The sequence below is a fragment of the Carassius carassius genome, chromosome 21, assembly GCF_963082965.1.
Source record: "Carassius carassius chromosome 21, fCarCar2.1, whole genome shotgun sequence".
Taxonomy (NCBI): domain Eukaryota; kingdom Metazoa; phylum Chordata; class Actinopteri; order Cypriniformes; family Cyprinidae; genus Carassius; species Carassius carassius.
The window spans coordinates 25,044,921-25,056,240 of record NC_081775.1 but is presented as its reverse complement, the minus strand read 5'-3'; the positions used below and the strand labels follow the sequence as shown (position 1 = coordinate 25,056,240).

The 11,320-nt window shown below is 38.7% G+C and overlaps 1 protein-coding gene across 5 annotated transcripts in view; it reads right to left on the bottom strand.

Annotated features, from left to right (window-relative positions):
* Window positions 1-1,033: 1,033 nt before the first annotated feature.
* cep350 (centrosomal protein 350) overlaps window positions 1,034-11,320 on the bottom strand; it is a 38,766-nt gene continuing 28,479 nt past the window's right edge. For all 5 annotated transcript variants that reach the window (XM_059503987.1, XM_059503988.1, XM_059503990.1 and 2 more), the window contains 11 exons: window positions 9,816-10,051; window positions 6,718-6,911; window positions 6,335-6,470; window positions 5,526-5,686; window positions 5,283-5,419; window positions 5,092-5,174; window positions 3,021-4,981; window positions 2,246-2,698; window positions 1,995-2,141; window positions 1,790-1,912; window positions 1,034-1,678 (listed from right to left, as the gene is read on the bottom strand). In XM_059503987.1, the coding sequence (XP_059359970.1) occupies window positions 1,517-1,678; window positions 1,790-1,912; window positions 1,995-2,141; window positions 2,246-2,698; window positions 3,021-4,981; window positions 5,092-5,174; window positions 5,283-5,419; window positions 5,526-5,686; window positions 6,335-6,470; window positions 6,718-6,911; window positions 9,816-10,051 (3,793 nt within the window). In that variant the 3' untranslated portion in view covers window positions 1,034-1,516. The remainder of the gene's footprint in view (window positions 1,679-1,789; window positions 1,913-1,994; window positions 2,142-2,245; window positions 2,699-3,020; window positions 4,982-5,091; window positions 5,175-5,282; window positions 5,420-5,525; window positions 5,687-6,334; window positions 6,471-6,717; window positions 6,912-9,815; window positions 10,052-11,320) is intronic.

The window sequence follows — 11,320 nt, the reverse complement described above, 5'->3', positions numbered from 1 at the left end:
CCAAATTTCCCACCCACAGTTAAAAGTTTAAATGCATTAGCCAAAAAGACTAGTAGTAGTAGAACGAGGTAGAGATCTCTGTTACCTATATAATTAGACATGCTTTTTGATGAGCGACTGATGCTGGGTGTCAGAGACTCTTGTTCCTGCATAGATGAAGTTTAACCCACTGACACGGCACAATACTCTGCATCTAACCTTACAATGATGCTGCAGGTCACTACTGGACAGACTGGCTCAGAGGAAGTACAGCTTTAAGAGAGGCGAGGAAAGGCCGGTTACAGCTAATTATACACATAATCAGTTGCTTAGGAGACCAGGCTTGTAATGGCGACTGATTTACAACCAAATATGTACATCACAGTATTCATGGATAACAGATGAGATGGACGTGCTGAGACCTTGAGCAGTTCCGAGGAAAGGTACACAATGAGTGAAACACCTTCTTTAAAAGTAAACAAATGTGTCCTTGTGCCAGTGATAGCGTAACATTACCCCTCGTCTTTTTTTAAACACAAAATTGTACTTTGAAAGGGTTCTGATGATGGGTACACACACAAAGTAAGGCAGAAATGTACATCTTACAGTATTAGAGGTTTGTCCAGAAATGAAAAAATAAGTTTTTCTTTAAGATTAAAGCCAAAAGGGGCCATTACAACATTGGTCAAAGGAAGGCCAGGAAAAGTCGCTAGTGTGTGAGCAAACATAACAATGGAGGCACTTAAAATGAATGGGATAAAAGGCAAAAGTTAAGGCTAGAACCCATCATTGTCCTTGTTGAGCAGAGTTCATATATTTCAAATCAATCTTTTGGCATCCAGTAACTATAGCAGGTGTTGCCAATACAACATCGTTGTGTATAGACCAAAACAAAACCATTACGAGAAGTCGAGTTAAATAAAATGTACATATTTTTGCATTTAACATTATCTTGCATCAAATCCCATTACACTGTATTGCTATTTCAACATTCAGATTGTACTTTGTGCTTAGTTCTGCAATTAATCATGTCAATGGTAAAATACTCTTTTCAAAAGTTACTTTCAAATTCAAATGTTACTTTTTTTTTTTTTAAATAAATTAATAGAATTAAAGGAAAAAACAAGTATTTCTTATGATACAATTTAATTGGAAATAAAAACAAGTCTTTAAGTCCTTAGGTCTGTCCTGATTTGATCTGGCCCTTGTGTTTTAATCATAAGACTTGAGAATGGCAGAGCCAGTTTTAGCAGCAATGATGAACAGACACAGTATGGGGAAATCTGGACCCAAACAGCTGCTACAATTAACACCGGACCATCAAGAGCAGAGTTCATCAGACTTCCTAGATGAGAATGTGAACATGTCCATGACAAGGTCTAGAATCCTGAATCCATAACTTTCCGTGGCCTGCACAAGCAGACTGAAAGGGAATTCCTCACTGAATGTCCTTTAATGCCAAATCCTCCATTTTGAGTTTAACAGAAGGTACCTAAAATATTTCTCTGTACAGATGAGAACAACATCAAAGAGTTCATCAAAAAGTTATTTTGGACTTCTTCCCTTGGATTTGGGTCAGAACTTCAGCTGTGTCTTTTAGCAATGCATCAAAAATCCCATCAGCAAGCTGCATCTTTACGAAAAGTTCATCCTCATCATAGTTCACCCACTGGGATTCCTCCTCATGCAACTCCTGGACCTAGAAGAGGAAGAGTGATTACATATTTAAAAGTCTAAATAATTATATAAATCAATACAGTTTTGCAATATCAGAAACAAGCTTTCTGAATGTGAATTTAAATACACTCACCAGAATGTGGTCAACTCGGTCTCGCTTTTTCCGTCCAAATTTGATCATTTTCTGCCAATCTGTTTTTTGGTACTGCTCTTTCTTTAGACCACACAACTTTAATACCTCAGTGGTGACAAATTCCTGAATAAAGAAAATGTATATATATATATATTCTAATAACAAGATGCCACTTTCCTTTAAGCAGCATTGATATATTGCATACCTGAACTGTTGTGATGTCATTGGGGCATTTCACCCGATGGAAGTAGGTGGAATTAAGGCGACGTGGCTTCATCCATTGTGGCTGATCAACTTTTGGATCTTCTGCATAGATGTCTTGAATGACCTCCCATGATAAATCAAAGATGGCCTGTAAATAAATACAACGGAAAAGATTTTTTACTTCATGGAAATGCCTACAAAAACCTTGCCAAGGTTAAACAAACCCCTCAATGCCAGCATCTCGATCCCTACCAGTTTGTAGCTTTGTTGGCATTGAGCCTCCAGGTCATTAGCTTTGGAGTCTCCTTCCAGGAAAATATTAGAGGGTTGAGGTTTGGGTACTCCAGTCAGGCTTGGTCTACCATGACCCAGTTTGCAGCTTTTCCAGATCTCCTGAGTAGCAGCGATGACCAGTTTCTCCACTTCCTGGACAGTGTGAGGAACAATCATGGCAGGCTCCTCTGGTTGCTTCATCTGCACGGGAAGTTCAGGCCTGGGCGGTGTTTTGACCTGTTCCCCTGCACCAGAAATCCCATCTTGCTGCTGTTCTTGCTTCTGCTGTTGTTTTCGTGAGCTGAGACCAAAGTCCTCATCGAACCAGTCCTGCTCTTCACCAAGGACATCGAAGAGCTCACGGCTCAGTTCCAGCTCTGCCAGACGTTTAGCTAGCTCTTCCTGTCCACTCGTACCCAGGACAGGGCTCTCCTGTTGAAGAATCATAGTTAACAATAATCAAGATCACTTCTTACAACTCAAGAGAAGGTCTAATTTATCTTTACATTTTTTTTTTAATTTCCAACACACTACAGGCCTAAAAAGAGGGTTCCAAGGTAATATCAGCCCATAGATGTCTGTCAACAAGGCTGGAAATGTCAACTTAAGCATTACATATCAGCAATGTTATCAGCTTGTTGGTTAAATCATTCACTTCATTTCAATAAATAACTCTGAAGACTGGGTTATTTTTTAACTGGTTTCTCATTTCATCTATTATAGGATCGTTAGATGCATCAAAATTTTCACTTACAGGTCTGTTGCAATGCTCTGGAGATGAAAGTTCCTCCTGATCATCATCAAAGAAGGTGCGGAAACTGTCCGTCTTTGTTTTAGATGAAGACCTGCTCTGAGACTTAAAGTTGTTGCTTCCATCAAGTCCATCATCTTCATTGATGAAGTCTCTTTTCAACTGATTAGCAGCTGATAACTTCTCCTCTTTGTCTTTCTTGATCTTCTGAAATTGCTTCACCGCATCACTTAAGAAGTTTTCCACAAGTTTATCTGCTAGGGTAGTCAAAGCCCTTTTGTTATTCAAGTCTTCCCTATTATCAAGACTGGCCTCCTCGATTGAGATGTCAGTGGTTTTTGGAATTTTCTTATCCTCAACCAACCGGTCCAAAATTACTGCTGTTGGTTCCTCTTCCTGCTTTTGTTTTTTAGATGTCCCTTTATCCAAATTATTGAGCAATGGAACAACATTATCAACAGATGTGAGAATGATGTCCCCGTCTCCTCCGTTAGGCACTGTGTGTTGGCTTTTGTCACAGTCATTAATGATATTGCAGTCAATATAATTAATATCCAGGTTATGCTGAGATTTAAAATAGGTGCTTTGCCCAGTAGAAAGCTGTCTGATGTTAAGTTCCAATGGCTTTCCATGCTCTTCCAAAGGCTCTCTAGTCTCAGGATGCAAATCTAGGTCAGATTTTTCTCCTTTAATTTTGTTTAGCAGATTTCTGTGCTCTAACTGCTCCTCAGAACCTTTGTTTTTACTATTTGGCTGGTCATCATATGACGAATCTTCATCTTCAGTGTCTGGACTGGCCTCAAATTTCTCTGGAAGACGAGAGATCTTGTCCGGCGGTGCGAATATACCATGTTTTTCCCTACATTCAAAGTAAACCACCCCATCGTAAGTTCCATTGTTACTTCCCTCAGGGTTGTCCAGTTCAACCCCGGCCCAGAATCCATTGGCAAAGTTAGTTTGTCCCTTGAATCTCAGTGTCCCTGGTTGTATATTACTAACCAAAACCCGGTCTCCAATGCAGAAGCTTGGCAATTCGTCCTTTACCGGCAAAACTGGCATTTGGTGCTGTGGTAAAGTCAAACATTTTGAATGCCTCATGATGTCATCTGATTCTTTACCAAGGCTACTGAGGTCTGCATGACCTTCAGTTTGGAAGCTGCCATTAGTACTTCCTGATCGGACACTTAGTTCTTCTTCAATTTCCTCTTCACTGCTGTACATTGGAGACTTAACAGATTTTTCTTTGGGCTCTGGGGCAGAGGGTGATGTAGGCTTTGATTCATGATTATCCTCCTTAATTGACGACTCAAAGGAAGGCTCAAAGTCATCGTTATAGCCATCACCTGAGGGTGACTGTGTATCTTTCATCTTTGGTGAATCCTCCTCCTTGGACAATGAGAAGTCAGGGGTATAAGAATGATCTATGGCTGAAGGAGTCTTTTCAGCTGAAGGATAGTCTATATCTTTTAATTTCACCACAGGAGAGTCAGTAAATCTCATACTCTCTCCAGCATTTGCAGAACCTTCAACTGCTGGCTTCTCATCAGCATCCTTCTCAGACAACCTTTCCTCCTCAAATTTGGGTTTCATGTCATTCAGCGATGGAATCTGAAGCCCGAAATCTAGTTTAAGCAGAGGGTGAGAGTGTTGGTCAGACTGGTAATTTTCAGACCCCTCTGACTTTGCATATTCCAGTTCCTCCATAATACCTGACTTGTGGCTAGAGACCACACTCTCATCTTCTGAAGGGAGGTCATTGGCCTCTGGTCTAGCAGAATGTTCTTTGATTGAGGGGGCATCTTCTGATTGGTGGCTTGGATACTCTGGACTATGCAAGCTCCTCAAAACGTCCATATGTTCTGGACTTCCCATAACTGGAGTTGGAGTAACTGTAGGAGGATCTTCATCTGAGGAAATGTCATCATGTTCTGATGAATAGTTATGATGTATTGGTGCAACATCATCTGCTAACAAAGGCAGGCAACATACACAATTTTAACATTATGTATACTTTTAATTTGGTCCAAATCAATATTGTTAATGCCAATAATCATGTTTTTAGTCTACATTGCACCTTTATCTGCTGATGTCTCTGTGGGCACAGTCTCTGATTTCTCAGATTCTGTGACAATCTTCCAGTTCTTGCTAGTCTCAGGTCTGTAAAGTAAACATTCAGCAAATGTTATGGGAGGTATATACACACACACAAAAAAAACCTCAGAATGAAGAGTAAATTATAAATGATTGGTAAATGTCAAGGCCGACCTCTGAAGTGGAGGGGGTTTTATCCGAGGCTTTTCAGTGGCTGAAGTGGGAGTTTTGATCTGGGGTTTAGTAGCTGGAGTGCTGTCTGGCTCTTTACTCAACTCAGCCTTGGTCTTCTGAATAAAGTCATTATATGACTGGGGAACCAGAGGAGGACAAACATTAACAAATACAGCATACTGACATTTTTTTTAATAGCCAATTTAAAGAAATAGGTGAATATGAAAGGTGATGATGGCTGACCTCCAGCTGTTTCAGCAGGCTTGCCTCCTGAGCTTTCAGTCGCTCTTTTTGCCTCTTCTTTTGCTCTTTCTTTAGCTGATACACCACAGATTTGCGTTTACGGAGCTCGTCCTTGAGGGCACGAATACGGCTCTCAATATCACTCTGATCAGATGTGGTCTCTGAGGTAAGAGAGAAAAAAAAAATTATCACCATCGTCAAAACATTGTCTTTGCTTTAAATAAAATACAAAAATATTATGTGTGTGTGACTGTGTGTATATATATATATATATATATATATATATATATATATAATTCATATATATGTGCTTAAGATGGCACTAAACATTGTGACAAAGTACAACATTTAAATAATAACAATAGGCAATGTTTTAAACCTAAATGGACAATTTCTTTTAGCACTGTCTCTCTATTAAGACAGATCATCTCTACAAGGCAGGTAGACTCATCTGTGCTGCTATAACATGACTAAGTGGTTTGACCCAAAGAAGTGCATACACAGAGATAAACAGAGCATTGTATTTTGCTGGCACAGTGTTCCTCTTCCTGCATTCACATATCCAATTGAAGCAGGTGGGATTTACATACCAGATATGTAGCACCTTAAGAACTATGATTTGAAAAATAGACAAAGTTTTTAAAAATAGTAGACCAATGATAAAATGGATTAAGAGAGCAAAACGCTACATGAAACTATTCTGTATGTTGCAGTCTTCAAAAAAAAGGGGGGGGGGGGGTCTACATTACGTTGAGAGTGCAAATCCATTTAATTTTTTCAAAGTCTAATGGAGGCAGCATGGATCTTACCGGATGGAGTGGCTGAATGAGGGTCACTGGTGCAGGCCTCACTGGTCTTGATGCCTTTGCTAGTGCCAGTGACAGTCCCAGGCTGGCTACTGTCTGAATGTCGCAGAGAGCTGAGGCTGACTTTCTCTGGAGGAGACTGAAACACATACAGGAAGAAGGATCCAAGGTCAGGATGTGTAAGTCACACTCACCAAAGAGAGCTACAGTATGATCAACTCTGTTTTATGAAACAGCACAAACAACTTTGGACTACTTGTAAGATGCAAACAATTTTGCATATCTCCATGCTCAGGAAAACATAAACATTAGATGCAGAATCAAAAAGTTTTTATTTTATTTATTTTTAATTATTTTTTTTTAGAAAACTCAGTTTCAGTTTTCACCTGTTTGCTGTGTGTGGCATTAAACACAGGTGAGTGGAGGGTATCAGGGGCAGGGCTGTTGCCCGTATGAGGAGAGGGGAGTTCAGAGACAGGTTGGTCCGAGGAAGGGCTGGCCAGCTGCTCTGAAACTGACAAATCAGTGTGCACGCTGGACACAGACAATGCTTGGGAGTCATCATCTTCACTGCCTGCTTCTGTGAGAACATGAATACAGATAAACAAAATGTAACTGTTCAATTCATAATCATTGCTTTGATGTTCTTATATACAGACTTACAAAACTAGCGAACATTTAAAAATCTGGGGGAGGTAAGATTTTTTAATTAAGTCTTTCAAAATGGTTCATTTGTTAGAGCAAAACTACAGTACCACACTAATAATATTATTATAAATTAAAAATGTTCTATTTTAATATAGAAAATATAATTCTATGGTATTTAATATTATTCTATTTTTCTGTGATGGCAAAGCTGAATTTTCAGCAGCCAATACTCCAGTCTTTGGTCACATTTTCCTTCTGAAATCATTTTAATTTTCAAGAAACATTTTTATTATTAATGTTGAAAACAGTTGTGCTGCTTAATGGTATGTAATATTCGTGTAGAAACCTTGATATAATTTGATCGATTTAATTTGTTCTTGCCAAATAAAGGTATCATTTCTTTTGAATGGAATATGGAAGCATATGCGTAGCATTATTCAATTTGGGATGTAATATTCAAAATGACAATGCAATATGTAAAATGACAATGCATTTTTGTATTTACATTTACATTTTCCAATACCATTTGTGCAACGTTTGGTGCAAAATGCAAATGAAATAACATAATTTTCATTTGCCATTTCATACACCAGTTTTAATATGTAAAATTAATACTAATTGTAACGCTTTATAAGTTGCAAAATTAAAATTAAAATATATTACAGAAATGATTAGATATGTATAACATGTTCAAGCAAAAACTGTGGCAAAATGATAATTCAAATGCTATTTTTCTTAAATGCATTAACACTCACAGTCAAGACACTTACGATTGCATTTTCATTCAATGTCCCGCAATGAATGTAGCAAAATTCAATGTGCACATTGAAAATGCATTCCGAGCCGATCACGTCTCCGCCCCCTCCCGACACGTCAATCACTGCGTGAACAAGGCGGGGCTTGCAGAAGGTCAGAGACTCAAATCTCAAGAAGAGGATTCAAGTGAGAGAACATGGACAAGACAGTTGGTCCGTGTACGTTTTGATAATTTCGGTTTATGGCTTCAATATTTCATCGCACTTGTGGGCGGAGCTGAAACGCAGCTTTCATCTGATTGGCCGAATCGCTCAACCTTCAGCTCGGTCTCTTCATTCTTTCAGGCAGAATAAGAGTCAGTGCGAGTGAAGCACTGTAATGTCTGAAACTACACTCACTGTTAATTAGCATAATATTTGAATCAGATGTAGCTGGGCACATAATTCGTGCTGCTGAGACCTGCAAATTATTTCTAGGTTGTAGTATTGTATGAATATTGTCCCACTGATAAATACAGTGCAAACAGTTCTCTCTCTTTGGATAAAAGTGAAGTGGAAATAAAAATCAATAATAGACTGAACAGTTCCATGTCTGTAACATTTACCACTCTCATTTTTTAAGTCATAAGGCACTAGGTATGTGTGTGTGACATTAATAAATAATTGTAAAAATTAATATAGTTACATTTCTAAATAAAAATAGTAAAATTAGCTCTGTGCTGCTCAGTGCTCCTGTAGCCTACCCCAGAGCGCCCTCTCGCGGCTGTAGACGGTAAGGTTTTCTCTTGGTTCTGAATAAATGCGACTTATATGTTTTTTTCCTCGTCATGACGTATTTTTGGACTGATGCAACTTATACCGAAAAATACGGGTAACATTATTATTAATATTTATTATGAGAGTAATTGACACAGACTAGAATTTTAATGTTTCACCAAATTCAGCTCAGATCTTCAGACTCGTCTGACTCGTGTTGCTGTATAACTGGCCAGACTTACCTTCCCAAAAAATCCTATTTAATTTTATTTAATAAATTTAACTATATTTATTTATATTTATATTTAACTATATTTATCCAAGGAGACAGAACTATTTGCACTGTTTTTATCAGTGGGACAATATTTATACAATACAGTATACAACCTAGAAATAATTTAACGGGGTCTCTTGCAAGTCGCAGCAGCACGAATTCCCAGCTACATCTAATTTAAAATATTATGCTAATTAACAGTGAGTGTAGTTTCAGACATTACAGTGCTTCACTCGCACTGACTCTTATTCTGCCTGAAAGAATGTAAAGACCGAGCTGAAGGTTGAGCAATTCGACCAATCAGATGAAAGCAGCGTTTCAGCTCCGCCCACAAGTGCAAATGAAATATTGAAGCCATAAACCGAAATTATCAAAACGTACACGGACCAACTGTCTTGTCCATGTTCTCTCACTTGAATCCTCTTCTTGAGATTTGAGTCTCTGACCTTCTGCAAGCTCCTCCTTGTTCACGCAGTGATTGACGTGTCGGGAGGGGGCGGAGACGTGATCGGCTCGGAATGCATTTTCAATGTGCACATTGAATTTTGCTACATTCATTGCGGGACATTGAATGAAAATGCAATCTTAAGTGTCTTGACTGTGAGTGTTAATGCATTTAAGAAAAATAGCATTTAAATGATCATTTTGCCACAGTTTTTGCTTGAACATGTTAGACATATCTAATAATTTCTGTAATACATTTTAATTTTAATTTTGCAACTTATAAAGCGTTAAAATTAGTATTCATTTTACATATTAAAAATGGTGTATGAAATGGCAAATGAAAATTATGTAATTTAATTTTCATTTTCATTTTGCACCAAACGTTGCACAAATGTATTGGAAAATGTAAATGTAAATACATAAATGCATTGTCATTTTGCATATTACATTCCAAATTGAATAATGCTACCCATATGCTTCCATAATGGAAGTACAGATGGAGTACAACTGATCTGCGGTTACTGATGTGCATATACCGGCCGTTCTTTAGAAGAAAAGTTTCAATATCACTTCCTTTCAATCTCAATGCCCTTTTCACACTCTTCACCTTGTCCTGCGGGACTCTGTTGTCCACCTCTGGATTTACTGAGCTCACTTTCCCAGCTGCGCTGCTGCAGTGGTGTTCTGTTGCGTGGCTGCTGCTGTTTTTCCCAGGCTGCCAGAGCTTGTTTCTCCATTTGGCGCACTTCCGCCTCCTCCGCGTCCAACCGCTGTCTCCACTCAAGAAGCTCCTCCGCATGTCTGCGCCTCTGCATCAACTGCTGCTCCCTTTTAGTGAGAAACCTACAGGACAGAGAATGAAGGAGACGAAGAGAGATAGAAAAGGCAGAACAAGACTGTGTAAAGTGACATAAATTGTAAACAGACCACCAAAAAAGCAGGCAAAGCAGAGGTCCAAATAAGGACACTCACCCACCTTCTTCAAACACCAGATTATTCTCTTTTGCAAAGGATGTGCACCCACACAAACCCTTACATACACACACACACACACACACACACACACACACACACACACACACACACACACACACACACACACACACACACACACACACACACCAAAACATGCTTCCCAAAACAGGCACAGCTCCACTTGGTGACCTGCATTCATTTTAATGGGAAAAACAGCCCTATTGTGCCTTTAACATCCTTATCAGGGTAAAACACATGCATCTGATCCAACTCATGGGTGATACACATGGGGACAAACTCCTGACAAACTGAAACACATAGGTTCCACCCAGGGTTTTGACAAACACTGTTAGGCTTTTGTCTCTGTAAGTGCAATCCTGCAATGGAATTATTTGATTGTGCATTTGTTTTCAGAAAAAAATTAATAAAATGTGTTATATATATAATCGTTTGGCAATACAAATGTATAGATTTTAGTTAAGCAAAAGAATTAGAATTTCACAAGCTGTACTGAATATTACAGCATATTTATCATTTTAGCAAGTGGTGCCAGGAAAAAAAAACCTTGAGAGTCACTGAAGGCAGGTCATTATTTTTTCAGAAAAAAGCCCTCCCTCCATGTATCATGACTTTGGTCTGCTAGATCAAAGCCGCCTAGGTTTTTCATTGAAGTTTAAGATAATTAAAAACATGTTAGAGAAAAACAGATGGCTTTATCTAAAAGCAATCGTCTTGCCTAGTGAATACAGTGGCCATCTTCATCCAACCATAAATTGTATTATGTTGCCTCAGTCATATATACTCATTAGCTCATCGCGGGCTACACTTATTTAATCAGGGGCTGGAGTTAAGATTTACTGTGGCCATTGGGCAGATGAAGAAGTCCTAAACTAGCATTATTCAGAAGCATACAATATATCAGTCTGCCCGGCCTGTCTGAAAAGAGGTATTCCTCCCGGTCTCCACTCACCACGATACAAAGTTCAAGAACTGATTTAACGGAGACGCTTTGTGTGTGATGCATGGTTGAAGCTCACGAAAGTTGTTGGGGTTGTATTTCACCACAAATCAGGAAAAAGTATATATATATATACTTATATATATGCTTTTTTTTTTTTTTTTTTTAAGGACAATACT